General features: G+C 44.9%; 2 protein-coding genes across 7 annotated transcripts in view; both read right to left on the bottom strand.

The window, feature by feature from the left end:
- The window catches only part of TRPM3 (transient receptor potential cation channel subfamily M member 3), a 618,857-nt gene extending 605,057 nt beyond the window's left edge, over positions 1-13,800 (bottom strand). For 3 of the 6 annotated variants that reach the window (XM_075128732.1, XM_075128737.1, XM_075128735.1), the window contains exon 1: positions 13,308-13,800. In XM_075128732.1, the coding sequence (XP_074984833.1) occupies positions 13,308-13,484 (177 nt within the window). In that variant the 5' untranslated portion in view covers positions 13,485-13,800. The remainder of the gene's footprint in view (positions 1-13,307) is intronic. The other 3 variants (XM_075128733.1, XM_075128738.1, XM_075128736.1) reach the window with 1 other exon arrangement.
- On the bottom strand, positions 922-13,299 carry LOC142072199 (uncharacterized). The gene is made up of 3 exons (XM_075128742.1): positions 6,274-13,299; positions 5,546-5,598; positions 922-2,806 (listed from the first exon to the last, which is right to left on the bottom strand). Exons 1-3 carry the CDS (start codon positions 6,788-6,790, stop codon positions 2,765-2,767), a joined length of 612 nt encoding a protein of 203 aa, XP_074984843.1. The 5' UTR covers positions 6,791-13,299; the 3' UTR covers positions 922-2,764.
- Positions 13,801-18,648: the final 4,848 nt, after the last annotated feature.

Genomic DNA, 18,648 nt, shown 5'->3' with positions numbered 1-18,648 from the left:
ATGGAGAGAGGAAAAAGATAGTCAAACTTTCCTACACTTAAGCTGTGGCCTTTCCATTACATTCTTCAAATCCCACCCATAAATTTTATACCAACATTGACAGCATTTTCTCATCTTTACTACAGCTGTCAGTTTTGATTACAATATTGAGTTTTGTTTAGATCATGCTGCTTGTGTCTTTCTGTGGTCTATGCACTGTTTACTATTATAAGCTGCCAATATTAGGAAAGTTTTCCCCACCTCAACACCCCACTCCCCCTAAATCAACACTGGCCCATTCACTCTTCCTCACAATCTAAACACCAAAATAAATATAAGCCAAACCAAAAACCATCAAAACCCTGACAAAACTCCACCTACACAAAGCAAAAAGATTACAAGCTACTATCCAAAGAGAAAGGACTAACAAAATTAAAGCTCAGGTACAGAATTAATTGTTACTTTTTACTTCATGATTTGAAGTTTCATACTTAGTCAGTGAACTCTACAGCCATGCAACGAAGAGAATAGTTAGAGACTACAGATACAGCCTGCTGCATTTTAACTAACGAGATGTCAGAATCTAAGTTTAGGCAGACACTGGAGAGCTGCAGTTCTATTTAGGCATTATGCAATACTTGTATGAAGAAAACTGGGAGTTATACTATCCATAATACCCATCAATGCTTTGCTTGTCATCCTTGTCATGAGAGAAAAAAATCCAGGCTCCCTGTGATCAGCAAAGATAGAAAAATACACAGCATGATTTAACACCTAGAACCAAGAATCACAGTCATGCAAGTCACCTTGACTGACTGGTGAAGAGACTCTACAGTAGCATGACGGAAAGTTGACTTTAATATGCTGGACTTTGAAATCTCTCATTAAGGGGACAATAACCTTGTATGGGCTGTGGCGGTTCAATACAAGACAGGACACGGCTTTAGGCAAGCAAGCAGGCTGGTCTGCTGACGGGACTGCCCCGTCAGCTTTTCCACCTCTCTTTTATTTCTCTCCCCCCTGCGCATTACATACTCCGACCGCAAAAAGCATCAACAAAGGAAATAATATGACTTTGATTAATATACTTATTTACCAGCCTTTATCTACTACAATCCTTGTTCTCAGGCCTTGAGCCCAGTCCAAGGAAGCTTCCCACGGTTCATGCCCTTTGACGGAGCAGTGTGTGCATCGCTCCTACACAGTCAGGGTGTGCCCTGAATGTTTTCAGGTGCATGAACACTACATGAACCCTTCATCCCCCCTTTTTTTGTTTATTTGTGCTCGGCCATCTCACGGTAGCCATCAATTTGCTTTTGCAAGCGATTTAACTCCCGGACAGACAAGGACATAACTCGGGGAGCCTGCCAGGGCGGGTCTCTACAAAGCCTTAGCAAAGAGGGAATACATTGTATACAGCAGCAGCAAAAAATAAGCCCAACAATCACAAACACAGCATAACCGAAAAGTTGTCGCAGCCATCCTAGAGAGGGCAGCCAACCTGTAAGCCAATTCCAAAAGCCCTCAAACCCCAGATCTTGGCGTATGTGTGCTGTAAGATTGGCCAATTCGGCCAGTCTAGTTTCTATGGAGCGACTATTATCAGTTAAATTAAAACAACACATATGCCGAAACGTGGAACAGCCTAGATGATGTTTCAAGAGCAGAAAATCAATGGCTGCTCTGTTATCCAAAATTGCATCCCTTAATTCGTGTTGCTCTGTGTTAAGTAGGGCAATTGCTTGGGATGTTGTATTAATTGCCTTTGCCATAAAACACGCCAGGGCATTCAAAGTTCTGGCTGTATAAGTGACAAGCCCGGGGACCCCAACAATAGAGGCCGCTAAGGTGGTATACTCAGAGCAGCTGAAAAGATTGACATCTGCAACACAATCTTCTGAAAGGGGTATACTTCTTTTACTGCACTTTTGGCCGGCAAAAGGCAAAATGAGTGTCATTCTACTGAGGCAACAAAGGGTGCCATCACTTAAATTTGCGGGAATATAACTAAAGGTGCGTGAGCCGCAGGTAAAAAACCACCCGGATGGTAGGATGATATGGCCATAATTGTACGAAACATTCACGGAGTGGGAACAATTTAAAAAGGGCTGAGAAATTTGCCAACAGCCTAAGGGCACCTTTGTACTAGTGCAGTTGACCACACGCGCACAGGTGACATTGTTGGCCCCGGCCGGATACGGTGTGTTGAGGGATATGGCCGTGTGAGGCAAAGTATAGTTGGCCGGGCCCCAATTAGCCATGCCAGAGTACTGGGAAGAGAGATTCACGTAAGCAGCGAGCATCGTCTCATTCCCTGTTTCCTCAGGGTCATGACATACTGCAATAAGGCATGTACCTAACAGTTCTCCGGCTGCTACAGAATCGGATAAACAAAAGTGGGTAACATTTGCTATTGAAGCCAATCTTTCCCATAGGTTATGTATCATTCGGGCCCGTAACGGAGGAAGCGCTTCCGAGCCAACCCCTACAGGAAATATCAAGCACAAAAGGCATACAATCAATACAGAATTAGCAGTATAATTTGGGCAAGAATTGCCACAAACAAGGTCTCAGGAGTCTCTGGCTGTTGGTTTGCCGCCAGTCTTTGTTGAGCCGCGGCGACCAATGCTTTTACCGCTCCCCATGTCACGGGCTGACTTGGGACGCTAAGCCTCCTCCGTTTCCGTCCCGTCGATGTCGACCCGGGAGGCACCGCACTCTCCTCCAGGGTCAGCTGAAACTCCGGTATGGGGTTTGATAGTCCCTGGCGCCACGCCATGCTGCTTCAGTGCCGGTCGCACACACCGGGCCAGAACCCACAACGGTCCTGCAGGGAGAGACACAGCAGCATATCCCTGACCCCAAGTGATTAGAGGTACTGGACCCAGCCATTGTGGGTCGGGCAGCTGATGGTAATAGACACTCGGTCTTTCTAGTACCTTGGATTTATGAAAATGCCGATCCACGGGGGTCTGCTGATCTGCGTTCAGCGTTAAATTATTTAAAGTAAACAAAAGGATAAGCAATTGTTGCTGAATGCCTCCTAAGGTTCGGAGACGCTCCTGCCCTTGTTTTAATTGTTTATCAAGCAAGGTTTTCAGCGTGCGATTTGCACGTTCAACAATTGCTTGGCCTGTGGAATTATAAGGGATCCCGTGGTTTAGACGGAGTCCCATTGGGCACAAAAAGTGAAGAGGGCTGTGGAGCAATAGGCTGGGGCATTATCCGTTTTTATCTGGCTCGGGCAACCCATAACAGCAAAACAGGCTAGCAAATGGTGAATAACTTTGGGAGTGGCTTCTCCACGCTGTGGGGTCGCCCAGAGGAATACCGAATAGGTATCAATGGAAACATGTAAAAATGAATAGGGGCGGAATTGTGGCACGTGAGTGACATCCATTTGCCAGAGCTGATTCACTGAGATACCTCTGGGGTTAACGGCACAAGAAAAGGTAGGGGCAGCAGCGGCACAGTGGGGGCAGGAACAAACAATAGAACATGCATGATCAGCAGGAATGTGAAACTGCCGGGCCAAAACAGAGGCAGACTGATGAAAAAAGGAATGGCTTTCAATGGGGTCAGAAAAGAGGGAATTTACCTGACCACGTAACGCGCGATCAGCACGCGCATTGCCCTCAGTGAGTAGCCCAGGCAGAGGGGTATGACTGCGAATATGAGCAACAAAATAAGGGAAATTACGAGTGGTGATGAGATACTGTAAAGACAAAAACAGGCGAAGGAGGTCTGCATCGACCTGAGGGGTAATGAGGGCTAGGGGTAAATGATCAATTACCTGATAAACATAATGGGTGTCCACAATCAAATTAAAAGGGACAATCAGCAAAAAGTTGAAAGGCCAAAACAACAGCAGCCAGTTCGGAGCGCTGCGCGGAACCCTGAGGCAGCATAAAACGAGAATGCCAACGAGGGGGGTCACCAAATTGACAGGTGACAACACCTCGATGTGGCGAGCCATCAGTAAAAAGAGTGACAGCTGAAACAATGGGTTGAGAGCGGCTAAGACGATGTACGATGAGGGGTACCTTTTCGGTAATCACCAATCGGGGATCTTTTGGGGGATTATAAGAGATCTCTCCCACATAATCACAAAGAGCAACCTGCCAGGCCAAGGAGGTGTGGTACAAGGAATCAAATTCACTACGGGACAAGGGGAACACAATAGCAATTAAATCAGTGCCTGTGAGTTGTACTGCACGGTGGCGGGCTTTACGAACAAGATCGGACAGGGCATCTAAATAAGGATAAATGTTCCGAGGAGGAGTGGATGACAAATATATCCACTCTATGATAAAGACGGCTGTGTCCGTACGAGGTACAAACAGAGCCGCAGTGGGCGTATGAGGGGTGGCAAGGAGAACCAACCGCAGGGGATGGACCTCAGTGAGTCTATCCACAAACTGCTGACTCAACACTGCATTGATCTGTCGAATGCAGGCAATGTGCTCCTCAGTGATGGCAATAACTGCGCCTGGTGCCCGAGCTCCACATAGGAGCTCGAACAACGGCTGCAGCATTGATGTGGGGAGACGGAAGTAGGGTCGAATCCAATTTAAATGACCCAAAACCTGTTGTAATTTAACAACAGTTGGGGTTGAGGTAGAACCAATTCCGGGTGAACAGGGGTGGCATAGGTTTGTAAAACCTTATGCCCGAGGTAGTGGTAGGGATAAGAGCGTTGGATTTTTTCTGGTGCCACCAATAGGCCATTTTGGCCGAGAATCTGGGACAGAGATTCAAGCTGTTCTGCTGTGACTTGGGGACCACTAAGCAAAATGTCATCCATATAATGGTAAACCTTTAGTGTGGGGGTATCGGGCACGAAAAGGGGCAAGGGCCCGATCCACAAAAAGTTGACATAAGGTTGGACTATTTTGCATTCCCTGGGGCAAGACCTTCCACTGATACCTATGAGAGGGTTGCTGATTATTATATTGTGGCACCGTAAACGCGAATTTTTCACGATCTTGGGGGCAAAGGGGGATGGTGAAGAAACAATCTTTTAAATCTAACACACAAAGCTGATCGGTTTGAGGAATTAAATTTGGGTTCGGTAAGCCAAATTGTAAGGGGCCCATGGGTTGTATGCGTTTATTTATTTCCCTTAAATCATGTAACAGCCGCCAAGCACCACATTTTTTCTTAATAACGAACACCAGGGTGTTCCAAGGACTAGTGGAGCTCTCCAAGCGCTGTGCATGCAAATGTTGTTGCACAAGCGAATGAAGCGCTTTCAGCTTCTCTAGAGGGAGGGGGCACTGGTCAATCCATACGAGTTCTAAGGATTGCCATACCAATGGTAATGCGGAGGGCAAGGTGGGTGCAGGAGGGTTTTGGGCCATTATATATTAATATCGAGGGTGGTGTCCAGCTTTGTAAGTAAGTCATGGCCCCAAATATTGAGGTGGACAGGGAGCACAAAAGGGCGGATTGTAGCAAGGACACGGCCTCCTGGTTTAGAGACCGTGACCCAAGACAAACTTTGGCGCCCGGGTTTAATACCCCCGATCCCCCACAACTCTTTACAAGGAACTGTAGGCCAACTGACCGGCCACTCCGGATCACGAATCACCGTAACATCAGCTCCAGTGTCCACCAGCCCTGTAAAAGGAACATTATTTAAGACAAGTGTTAACTGAGGTTTCGAGGGGCGGACCGACATTGTTAGAGCAACAAGTAGAGAGGACGTGTTGTGAGATGGCGACTGAGCCAGCGTCGATCCAAAGCCGCCTCCGCCCCGGGCTCGATCCTCTGCAGCTGGCACCTGATAGGGGACTAAAATCAATTGCGCAATTGACCGTCCACGCGGGAGCGACTGTGGAAGATGGGTCCATACCTGAACCTTAATAACGCCGGTGTAGTCGGCATCAATGACCCCTGGGATGACAGAAAACCCTGTTTCCCAGCATGTGAGCGAGGGAGAACCAGACCCACAAATCCGGCAGGGAGAGGTCCCGTCACCTGGGTCGGTATGGCGCAAACCTCCCCCGGCAACCGAAAGTCAGCGTCCTCCTGCATAATCAAATCAAGCCCTGCACTTCCGGCAGTCGCCGCCTTCATGGAGTCTATGGGTTTTAAAGCAGAGGAACAGTTGTCTGAGTGGGAAACACCCCCGTTTGGCCCTGGGTTTGGGGGGGGGACCCGTCATGCGGTTTCCCGACCCGCTATGACACTGATTAGCCCAGTGATAGCCCTTCCGATACTTGGGGTACTTCTTTGAGGGGTGAGCGGGCGCCGTTGATGAGCGGCACTCCCGCTGAAAATGACCCTACTTACCACAGCGGTAACAACGCTTCCCCTCCTTTCCGCTTTTTCTCAGGGCGGCAGCCAGAACTCCAGCTTTATGGGCTTGGGTGCCGATGTTTTGGCACGCCCGCAGCATGTCCAACAGCTCTAGAACTCCGGAGGCTTGTGCTGCCTGGAGAGCACGGCGGCAATCCTCATTCGCATTTTCAACTGCCATTTTTAACAGGATCTCCTGAGCTGCTGCAGGGCTATCCACCTGACGGAGGATAGCCTCATGCAATCTGTTGGTAAAATCCATAAAGGACTCTGACGCACCGACGGATACTGGCAAAGCTTTTGGTAGGCTTGCCCGAATCTGGGACCTTCCAGAAAGCATGCTGGGCACAGGTGGAAATAATGGGGAAGACGGCCTGAGGGATTTGAGACTGCAGCTGGACAGTAGCAAACTGGCCCTCCCCTGCCAAGTGCTCATAAATGATACCTTGCTCTCTATATACCTGGGCTTGGCGTTCTGCCATCTGCCGATACTCACTAAGCCAAATAACATACTGACTGGGCGTCAGCATCATGCACAACAGCGCCTTCCAGTCTTCAGGGACCAGGGAATACCCAGAACCTAGCCCTTCAATGAGACCACGCACATACGTGCTGGTCAGGTCGAACTCACGAATCGCTTTCTTTACCTCTCTGATCACCGAGTAAGGCAAACTGACCCAGTTTGCAACCTGGTTGCCCTGGCCTTCATCCTGCCAGGTCACCGGACAGACTGAGACCAGCTCAGCCAGCTCCTCTGCTGTAAGATCTGAGCAAGTCTTCGCTGCGTGAACCATTTGTTGCACCAGCGAAAGCCCCTGAGCAGACGCGGACGACCCTCCAGGGGGCCCCGGAGCATGGGTTAGGGTTAGCATGGGGCCCCCCGGGGGGAGGGTGATCACACACCGGCTCCGGTGGGGAAGGCCAGGGAGGCGGTGGTAATAGAGGCACTGCGGGCGAAGTAGCGGGAGGAATCGTTGCAGGAGCGGACGGGGGTGGCGAGATCGGCAGCCCCTCTGTGGGTGTGGAAGAGGGTCTTTCCGAGGCGACACGCTGTATCGCGTCGCGGCAGAGGTGCCAGGCATGTAAAGCCTGCACAGGCACCTGAGGCTCCTTGTGCAATGTCTGGCCCAACCGCTCCCAGTCTGCTAGCTTACGGGTTCCAGCTTCAGGGTACCACGGGCATTGGGCACTCACCTCCTGTAGCAGGAGAGTGAGTTCTCCAGTGGGGCAGTCATGCTGAGCCTTACGCAGCAAATATTGTAGCTCACTGCGGTGTTGCACTTGCAAAGCAGAGAGGGAGCTTCCCATACTTACCACAATGAAAAATACTCACCGGGATCCGCGAAGCGGATGAGTGACACGTCTGAAACCCCTGCCGGGCGAGGTGAGTGCTGAGGGCCCCACGTTTGGGCGCCAGTTGTGGCGGTTCAATACAAGACAGGACACAGCTTTAGGCAAGCAAGCAGGCTGGTCTGCTGACGGGATTGCCCCGTCAGCTTTTCCACCTCTCTTTTATTTCTCTCCCCCCTGCGCATTACATACTCCGACCGCAGAAAGCATCAACAAAGGAAATAATATGACTTTGATTAATATTCTTATTTACTAGCCTTTATCTACTATAATCCTTGTTCTCAGGCCTTGAGCCCAGTCCAAGGAAGCTTCCCACGGTTCATGCCCTTTGACGGAGCAGTGTGTGCATCACTCCTACACAACAGTCAGGATGTGCCCTGAATGTTTCCAGGTGCATGAACGCTACATGAACCCTTCAATGGGCAACACAGATTTTTGTTATTTTCTCCAGGCAATGCTCCTGACCAAACACTTGGTGGATCTGTTGATGCAACTGCACCCTGATATGATCAGGCAGTATAACACCTGGGACCACATAAACAGGTCAGGTGGGTGGTAGTTCCCTCTGAACAGCCCTGATTTGTAGAGATGCACAATTTTTCCCTCACTCCCCTCTGTAACCAACATAAGGAAGCCTATTTAACTGGGCTTTCTAAAATATTCAGATAGGATATTATGCAAAACGCACCCAAAAAATATTCACAAAAAACCCCCCACCAACTTTTATTTTCTCTATTTTAAATAAATCTTATTTTTAAGATTACTCTGATGTGGGTACCTTCACTTAGATGGCCCTAAATAGATATGAATTCTTCAACTTCTGAGGAAGGTTGCCAAGACATAAGGTATTTCTGGAGCCTAACCACCACCCTACTTAAAGTCTTAGGTAAAAGGGGCACGGACAGCAGTGTCCTCTCCCATTAAGGTATATTGCAAGAAGCTTGTAGCAAGCTAACACAGGGAAGAAGCTTAAAGACAAAAGGAGGAGATGGAGTTGGCTGAGGTGTGGACGACAAAGGGTTATACTGAAATGATGAAAAAGGCGGCGGACCTTAAAGGGTACCACAGTTGTTCAAGAACAAAGAATGAGAGGGACAGGCAAGGCCAGCTCAGTAAAGAATGCATACTTGACAATAGATACAAGAGCAAAGAAATCCACATAAAAGTATCTTCTACACTACTGACCTAAGCAAAACTATACAAGTCATCTGTACCATGAGGCTGCATATTCTGAGAAGTATGGTTATTTTAAAGTAAGTTGTACAAGAGAGATGGAGGTTGTTGAGAGAAAAACATGATACGGGGACGGTGGGGATGGAGTCAGGTCTGGGGGTTCTAATGCTTAAGAAACAGAGGCTTTAAAAAAAAAAAGGGGGGAAAGAAATAGTTCTGAGAGAGGGTTTGTTGTCAAAAGGTACTAGTTGAACTCAAGCCTGCAGGTCTAACCCATCTAAGTGGCAATGTTAGCCCATGTACTATACAGCATTACTGAAAGTAATCAATTTCTAAAATTAAGATAATAGAATTGGCTATCATTGCATCCTCATCTGTAATTTTATTTAAGACAGTTTCAATGTGATACTGAAACCCAAATAAACCCAAGTCAGGCAACTGCCTACATTATAAATAAGATTTAAAACAGATCTCACGTATATACTGAAGAAGACATTATCTTTCAGATAAGCTTCTAAAGAAAATAGCCCCCTCCTCAAGAATGAATGACAACTTTTATTTTAGGCAAATATTCTTCTACATAAAGTATTCTGGAGCTATATGAAACTGCAGTTGCAAGTAACATGCATGATCTAAAAAGAGCAAACTGGTATAAGCACTTATGTCCCCAGTATGATGGTAAAGGTGTTTTTTGTTGATTTATTAAAAAACAATTTTTCTAGTAGGGGTAGTCATGATAGAGTCTATTGTTGCTGGAAGGTGGGAAGTGAAGTTAATGGACTCAGACAGTAACTGCGTATTATGCTGCTGAATTATTTTCTCTCAGCTATTTCCAGCAGAAAAATATTGAAGACCTTGAAAGATACTGTACTATAGACCTATCATCATCATCATATCTCAGAAGCTTCAGCACAAATTTAATGGGTGGTTTTCCTCCATGTTTCAGCCTTAGAGCATCCAATAAAGGAACTAGAAATATACCTTGTACAATGTCTAAAACTTGGCTATAATTGGCTTTTCCTGTAACAATTAGAAAGTCAAAGATTGGGTCTTTTAAGCTTTGGCTGTACCTGTAGATAAAGAGAAGTAAAACAAAAACAAAAAAGCTTGCCATCATTGGGAGCATTTTCTATGAGTGCTACTCAAACAGTGAACTCGGAGTTTCAGAACAGAAAGTTTTTACTCAGTAAGTAGGCAGGCGCCTGATGGGTGTGGCAGATGTCATCTTGCTCCCTTAACACTGATACCCAACAGAACCGTCTCTCTTCTTGAGAGAGAGTTAGTGGCATGTTCTGACGTTTCTGGGCAAAAAGCCAAGACCCCTTCCATTAGAATAAAAACAAATTCATATAAAGAGCTATTTATTCTTACTGGGGTACCCAGGACAAACACTTCAAGCAATGTAAGGTACAAGTGGTTAATGGAAGCATCCCTCCTTTTGCCAATATTTCTTGATGTAAAATGGGATGCCAAAGCTGTACTCCTTACCTATACTATTTACTAAATATTTGAAATGACCACCTTAAAGATATGAGATTGACTTCCACAATCATCATGAGTTGATTATTTATATTGTGCAAGTGAGGAGGCCAGGGCAAATACCACATATCTAAAGGTGTTTGGGCTGAACAGCAGATTTAGTGTAGAAGACTAATTTTTAGCATAAGGCAGCAGTCTGAGTTAAAGCTTTTCCTTTACATTAAATATTGCCAGGATTGAGGCTTCCCATGTTTGCATCAGAACGTATAGTAGATTTCCCTTCCAAATTACCTCAACCATTTAACCCTTTAAAAATCTACATAAAATGTGCTCTCCATTATTTGTTCTTCCTGCACTGTAACTATACATATGAATAGTATCATAATGAAGGACCATAAAAATCTTTAGTAGGTAGCAGATTACTGATAAAGTTTTAGAGTTTAATCTCCACTGCTTTGCACCTAGTCTTTTTACACCAAATTAGAATTACACTCCTGTTGAACAAATATAATGACTATGCAAAAGCCAAGGCAGTTGAGAACAGAGCCAGAGATGAGAGAAGTTTTGAAATATAGATGAGCCCAAGTCAAAGTTCCAGTCTGAAAAGGGATCCGAACTTTAAGAAAAATACAGGATTTTGGTTTGTGCCCCTGTTTAAAGAAACACAAAAACCCAAACATTGAACTGGAATTGTATCTATAATTTCAGAAAAAGAACAAATGTGTTGAATAATATGTTCCCAAAACAGTGGAGAATATACCCTATTCTTGCTTGCTCTAAACACAGTCTGTAGAAGGTTAACATTCTCAAATAGATTTTCTGAGATTATATGCTAATATTCAGATAGAGCATCACATAATAGGGAGATGTGTTGTAAAAACAGCCACTAACGTGCCCTGTTCATTTTGTGGGTAGCAACAAAGATTTATAGAATCAGTCTCACATTCTCTCATTTCCCTCCCCAGAGATTCTGGAGCTGAAACTATGGTGTGCTTGTATTACCTTGGAAGTAGGAAGTAAAGCCACCTTAATGCCATTTTAAGAAAGAGAAGAGGAAGGGGAAATTGATAATCTGCTTATAAAGACTGTAAAGGAAAAAAAAGTTTCCTTCCCTTCCCCCACCCCCCTTGTTATTGTGCATAAATTAGCTAACACTCTACTATGGTTTCAACCTGTGTTATGACATTTTGTTTGTAACTTGAATCTAATTCAAAGAATCAATCTTAGTTATAAACCACACAAAATATTTTGTAAAATATGTATAAGACAGACAATTAAAACAAGACTCCAAAATAATTTTTTTCTGAAATATTGATGATAGAATTCTCAGTTGAAAATCTGCTGTGAAAAAAAATAGCTTAAGGCAGTACCACAATTTCATTTAAAAAAAAAAAAAACAAAAAACAAAAAACGAACAACAGGTTATCTACAAGTGGCACAAATGACTGCATCTCTTTTCTCCATAGATCAGAATAATATTGCTTCTCCATATGTCTTCAGGTTGTCATAGCACTCCTCCTATCATAGGTCTTTTCACCCTTATGTTCTTCCCCCATAGGTATTCAACCTGTGGATATTTTCCTTCCAACTTGACAGCTAACAAGTCTGCATATACATTTGAAATAAATCACTCAATCCATCAAATATACAACCTGAGAACTGAAGCAACAGGTTTTTGCTAAGAACATATGGTGTTTTTTCCTAAGCAAATGAAGATGACAGTAATATGCAAAGTAAAATGAGAGATTTATACTGTCCCCTCAATTTTCTTATGTATTTTGTCAGCAAAATGAACATCTTATATATACTTTCAAATACAATGTGTATATTCATAAATAGGTCTGTCAACACTTACAAATTCCTAATGCAACCTCCCAGTGTTATTAAGCAAGAAATAAAAGCTTTTTTAAAAAAACACTATATCTGTATTAAAGTCTCATATTTGGGAAAAATAAAAGTTAATATTTAAAACACTGTCTGGTTAAATGCAGTTTTCCTTCTTATGGTTCAACAGTTCATACATTCACAATGCATTGCTTCTAAAGAGGATTTAAAATTATTTTAAGGAACAAACTTTCAGAAGCATGTTAATGGGCTGTCAGAAGAAACATCATCACAAAAGGAGGGATGCTGTGATGGTCCTTACAGCAGTTACAGAACATTATGAAATTGAAAGTCTAAGTGTAATGTGAAAATGCCAGTAGGTAAGAGATACATAGTTGATGGTGGTTCTACTTGATTTTTCAGACGTCTATAAATCCGTTCCATCACCAATATAACCAGGGCAAGCATTTTGACTTTTAGTAAATGACAAACCTTATTTTTTTTTTCAGTTATTCAGGCTGGTACAAGCAACAGGAGATTTTCTTGTCCCAATCTCTAGTCAGATTCAGGACCTTTTTTCTCTAAGATGCAACAGTTTTCTTCCTCATCAATTGGTAGGGGTATCTGGTCATTTCAACAAGGCAACGACTGAGACACTGCCCTACGCAGGGCCGATAATAATATTCAGAAAGCTTCTGTTGCAACAAGTGAGAGGAGGGAGAGGAGTTCGTACACACACACGAGATGGGGTTTCACAGTGTGGCTAGGAGCACCGCCCGCCAGGCAGCCGCAATGTTCCCGCGGATGCACAGGGGAAGGAAGGTTCACAAGCCACTGGGTTTAGCCATTACAAGAGTCAAACCACAACGTTCCCTGTAAAACACTCGGGAGTTTTCCTCCCCGCCCCAGTGAGAGTGAGACGCGCTCCCTTGCCTGCTTTCCCAGCCAGGGCTGCGAAGAGCCAGGACCCAGCACTCGTGTGAGCAGCTCTCCAACGAGGCCGGGTAACTAGACGGGTGCCACACCTCAGCCGCTTTGCCTTAGTCCGACTCCGCTCCCCCAACGAAAAGCCGCTCCCACCCCCCAGAGAGGCCGCGAACTATGCCGAGGGCAGGCCCGCGAGCGGGGGAGAATTCCCGGCTCGGGGCCCCAACAAGTTCAGGCGCTTTGAGGCGAACAGGGAAGGAGCCTTGCGCACTTACCGGCGCCTGCTGGGAGGCGAGCCCAGCCCGCTTGGTGGAACCCTGCCTCGAGCTTAACCTTTTCCAGGAATCTGCAAACCTCCCCCGGCTGGCGCTCCTGCTCCGTCTCCTGCTCGCTTCCGCCTGCTCTGAGCAGCCTTTCTCCACCTCGCTCGGGCTCCTCCACTTCTTCCCCATCTTCGAGCCAAGTTTGCTCTCCCGGCGCGGCTGGGCTGGGGCGCGGTCCTCCCACTTGCGGCTCGGCTGCTCGCGCGCGCGCTCTCTCCGCGCCCGCCTTTCCCGGGACGCTCCCCTGGAGGCGCGGAGCTGCAGCTCCCAGGCTCCGCGGCGGCGGGGTCTGCTGGAGGCCGTTCCCCGCTCGGCCTTCCGGCAGCACGACGGCTACCACAGCAGCACAGGTTGCGCTGGTAATTACGTTGCCAAGAGACCAGGGGTAGCAGCTGGCTCAGAACAAGCCGCTCTTCCCTCCTGCTCTGCTCCCCTTGCCCACTTCTTCCCCAGCTTGTGGCAGGGGAGGGGATAACGCAGCCCTGCCCCCCTCACCTGCTAGTCTCTAGGTCACGTTGTCCTACCTGGCGAAGGAGGAACGTGCAGTTGACAGCTAATAGGGACCAGTCCAGGGACACACAACTTGACACTCTCCTAGCACTTTCCCCTATCTCGAAAAGAGAAAAGCTTCACCTTGCCTTGGTCTTTCCCAAGATGGTAGGTGGTGCCAACCACAGGGGAAATTGCCAGTGTCTTCCTCACTTTTCCTGGCACTAATCTACCGGGATGCACCCCCGTGGGCAAAAAACAACCCCCACCTGCAAGGGTTTGGTGAGAGGTGGCGGCAGCAGATGACTTGCAGGTTGATTGTTGCAGCAGCATCTGTTAAGACACATGCGAGATTCTTCTCTTCACCCCCCCGGGAGCTAGTGAGTTTATTTGGTTTAATAATCTTGATCCCCCGGGGGCGAAGACCAATGAAGAAGCTGCCGTAGATTAACCTGCTAAATTTGATCTGAAGCCACTGTGATATTAAAGGGCAAGTTTCATTCTACATAAGCAAGAGCGGAGAGGAGACAATTAAGCTGTTAGATATTTTACAACCAAGTGTATTAAAGTTGCAATCTAGGAACCAGGGAATTAAGCATACAATTCTTACCTGAACCCCTGCAAGCAAGGAAATATATTTGGGGGAATTAGGGGGAGGTAAATTGTCTTTCCCTGTTGGAACATGTCCATTGTATTTAGGCAGCAGGCGCCATATACGACATAAAATCACCCACGGTTTGGGATACAGCCACTGCGAGTGGAGTTATTAATGGAGCTGGAGAGTTCTTGTATCCTTCGGTTTACAAAACAGTATTTTGCAATAATAAAGTGGCTCGCATCCTAAAATCTCAAAGCGCTTCAGGAACGATTAGTGCACTGTAATGCTCTTGTCTCTGCATCAAAATGTAGAATACTGACTAAGGTGCTTCATAGATGTCTCAAGGCGCAGCATAATAAATCCATGAGTTTGAGCGCACATTCATTTAGTACTGTTCCATGGATAAAAAGGGAACGTTTAAAAAGAATCCCTTGATGACCCACTTTTTCAAGTCTAGGATGACAAGGTATAACAAGCATGTCAAGGAGTACTTAACCAATTTATTGGAGCATAAGCTTTCCTGAGCTACAGCTCACTTCATCGGATGCATACTGTGGAAAGTGTAGAAGATCTTATTATATACACACAAAGCATGAAAAAATACAGACTAACACAGCTGTTACTCTGAAAGGAGTACTTAGGAGACCATTAAAACCTTTGATTTCCACTTATCAGTTAACCTTCCTTACAGAAATTCCTGAGGAAATTTTTGAATGGAAAGTAGTTTATTATACTTGTGCATATTCCTCATCTAAATAAAATATCTAAACCAAATCAGATCCATTCTGTATAGCCTGATGCAACATTATTCCCATTTATGTCCAGGTTATTTAATGCCATTCATGAAAGTGGAAAGTTGCTGCACAGCATATTTAATGCCATGATAATATTAGGAAGGCTAGGTCAGCAAATGCAAAATAATGCTAATATCTCTATTAAATGTAGATTGGGAGCTAAAGGCTAAATACTTTTTATGAGCTTAGGAAGCCTAATGCCCTCTGTTATACAATCTGATGAAGTTGGTTTCAAAAAGTGAAAGATATAAGTAGATAATTTGAGGGGCCATTTCTCTTCCCAAGAGCGGCAAATATTCCAAGATTTAGTTACCTAGCAATTGGGTTCAATTCCTCTGAATTATATTTCTTCTTGAGTAGCTTCAGTGACCCTCTAGTGAAATGCATCAGCACTCAAGTCAGTAGGGTTGGCCAATTTAGAGATGTCATAATAAGCAAATACATAATCTTATATGCTTGCAATAACCATACATAATATTGTAAAAAGTTAAATTAATATTTTATCTTTTTCAAGACAGGTCTACATTTCATCTTCTGTGATATTTCCTCTGGCTTCTGAACCTTTGGCCATAGCTATTAGAAAGCAAATTACCAAAATCAGGGAATATAGTTGGCCACTGGAAGATCTAAAACCTTCTTATATGTTGGGGATGGTTTTTATTCACATTAATTCACAAGTGAATTTGTCCATTCTATCCTAACCATCTTAGAACCCACAAAGAAATGTGGGACTGTCTCTGGTCACAGGGTTAAGCAAGACAGAAAACTACTGCACAAGATCGGACTGAAGGAAGTTGGCATCCTCTCTCTCTCTCTTGTGCGGAGGAGGAGGTGGAATAAGAGTCTATGACAGGATTTCTGGATACAGAAGTACTTCAATAACCAGAACTCTAAACTATAGGCAGTTGAGAAGACAGTCCTTCAGAGCTTGAAAGAGCAAATTAGGTTCTTTCACCAGTTTTGTTACCCAGACAGACAGAGACGTTTATTTAGTGTAGTGTAGCTTGGTTTAAGAGAGGGTGAATGTTCTGACTTGGAGTAGTGGCGTTGACAGGCTGACTTACAAGATGGCGACAGATTTTGTGGTCTTTGGCATAAAGATTAAAATCAAAACTCCAAGCTATAAAAGAACTAAACCATAAGTAAGGCTACAAATTTGTCACAGAAGTCATGGACTACATGACTTTCTGTGACTTTTGCTCAGGCAGCCACTGGGCCAGCCACACTGGCCGTTGCTGGGGCAGTCTTGGGCCACCACGGCCCTCCCACCACCAGCAGCAAGAGTTTGGGTGCATGGAGAGGGAGTGAGGGCTCTGGGTGGCTCCCTGGAAGTGGCAACATCCCCCTCCCCCAGCTCCTAACTCCACGTGCTGCCTCCACCCGCAGGCACCGCGCCTTCTCCCCCACCCCCCAGCTCCCATTGGTCGTGGTTCCCAGCCAATGGGAGCTGCGGAGCTAGGAGCTGAGGGAGGGACATGTCGTCGCTTCTGGGGAGCCACAAGGAGTCAAATAGGGAGCTTCCTAACCCTGTTAACACCCCCATCCCCATCTGCAGCGGGGGTCCCAGGGCACACACGGTTGCCTACCGCCCCCCACCCCCAAAGCACCAGCAGGGTTCCTGGGCTGATTCCCCCCCCCAAGCACCCACAGTGCCCCCCAGGCTTCCCCCACCCTGAGCACCTGTGGCATCCCCAAACCACCCCCCACAAGCAGCCAGGACACCCCCTCACTCTCCTTCCCCACCCACCAAGATTTAGTCAGGGGTATTTATAATACAAATAATGGACAGGTCACAGGCCATGAAGTTTTGTTTAGTGCTGGTGACCTGTCCATGAGTTGTACTAAAAATACCCATAACTAAAACTGTAGCCTTTACCATAAGCCAAGTAGAATATATGTTTCATTGTGCACGTAATATGTGGAGTGAGTCAAAAGGATAATGGCATCAGAAGGTACGATTTTGTGAATGGCCAAAGTCTAATTTATATATACATACAAATACTTAAACTGGTGTTGATTTCTCTTCAGCTCTTATTAAGGATGCAAAGTCAAGCACTAAAAAGAAAATACTAAAATTGCCTTTGTGACCATAATTCAGCTCCCTTGTGTATATGCATTATGGTACTGCCTTTAATTATATAATCACATTCTATTTTTTCCACAGGACCCCTGCTTCATTCAGTGTATGGAATAGTGTTTACGGTGAAATGGAGAGTAAGAAGGGCTGAGTCAGGTTCCTTCTTTAATCAGGGGGCTGAGGCTTGGCTTAGTACTAAGGATATAGAATTATTAACATCAGTCAGCAGGAAAGCAGAGTCGAAAACCTACTGTCTTGCTGGGTCCCAGCCCAGTTCATCTTCCCCTAGATCAGAAGCATTTTTGTCTACATGGCTGCTTCAGAGTGATGTAAGAGACTCATTAGGACTGAGAAGGCTGTGCAGTGCAGACAGAATGTTAAGAGAATTTAACAAGCTCTATTACACATGCACAAACAGTGGTTTTCTGAAGCTTATAATTTAGCAAAATCTGGATGAATTTTCACAGGGACAACAAAAACCACCTCTCTTGCCACTGAACTGTCTGACACATTTCAAGTTTCCCTGAAAACCCTTAATGAGCTAGAACTCTTAAAAAAACTGGAAAGATTGGTTAAGATTGTTAAAACTACCTAGTTTTCACTTCATTCATTGTCAGAAAGTGCTGCATAATTTTTTGCTAAAACTTAAAAAATAAACATTAAAACAGGGCAAGACCATATCTAGATAATTTCAGCTCAAACAATTAAAATGAACAAAAATATAAGCAACAGAAGATAACAGGTTATAATGGGAATTGTTAGACAACCATCATATTTGGGATCTTTTATTTAATTGATATTATCTTGTCTTTTTCTACCCCTGCATATACCTTTTAGATAAAGCTACTAAATTATGTAAATGGATAACTTCCCTGTCAAAAATCAACTGTATGGCCTCTGTTGCATTCAATCAGAATAGAACCTTTTATTCCCAAACAAAATCATGAAGGTTGGAGTTAAGGTTGTAAATATGTATCATTAACAAAGGAAAAGTGTAATATAATGCAGTAGTTTGTTTATTTTATTTCAAAAATAATTGAGTGGCAGGACATTGAAAGTTAAGATTACACTTTAAAAAATCTCAGTGTATATTAAAGCAGCCTCAAAGTACAATGGACAACCTCACCTTTGCTCTTATATTCTTCCCCATATCCTCCAAAATCAGTCTTTAAATTGTAAGCTCTTTGGAGCATAGATAGACCATCATTTATTATATGTTTTGTACAATGCATTGTATAATAGGGGCCAACTTGGTTGTGGTCTTAAGATACAAGTGTTAAATAATAACTTCTACATACAATTCATTTTCAACATTTGCAATGTGAACCACATATA

Source organism: Caretta caretta, chromosome 5 (assembly GCF_965140235.1).
Source record: "Caretta caretta isolate rCarCar2 chromosome 5, rCarCar1.hap1, whole genome shotgun sequence".
In the NCBI taxonomy this organism is placed as follows: domain Eukaryota; kingdom Metazoa; phylum Chordata; order Testudines; family Cheloniidae; genus Caretta; species Caretta caretta.
The sequence above is the reverse complement of the archived record's forward strand: the minus strand, read 5'-3'. Positions and strand labels throughout refer to the sequence as shown.

What these genes read in the sequence shown, in the direction of transcription:
- LOC142072199 (XM_075128742.1), bottom strand. Translation starts at nt 6,790, where the DNA reads ATGTTATTTGGCTTAGTGAGTATCGGCAGATGGCAGAACGCCAAGCCC. An exon ending in GAAGCGTTGTTACCGCTGTG is followed by an intron (nt 5,599 to 6,273) that starts GTAAGTAGGGTC and finishes TTCCTTTTACAG; the next exon opens with GGCTGGTGGACACTGGAGCT. An exon ending in TTCGTGATCCGGAGTGGCCG is followed by an intron (nt 2,807 to 5,545) that starts GTCAGTTGGCCT and finishes CTCTCCCTGCAG; the next exon opens with GACCGTTGTGGGTTCTGGCC.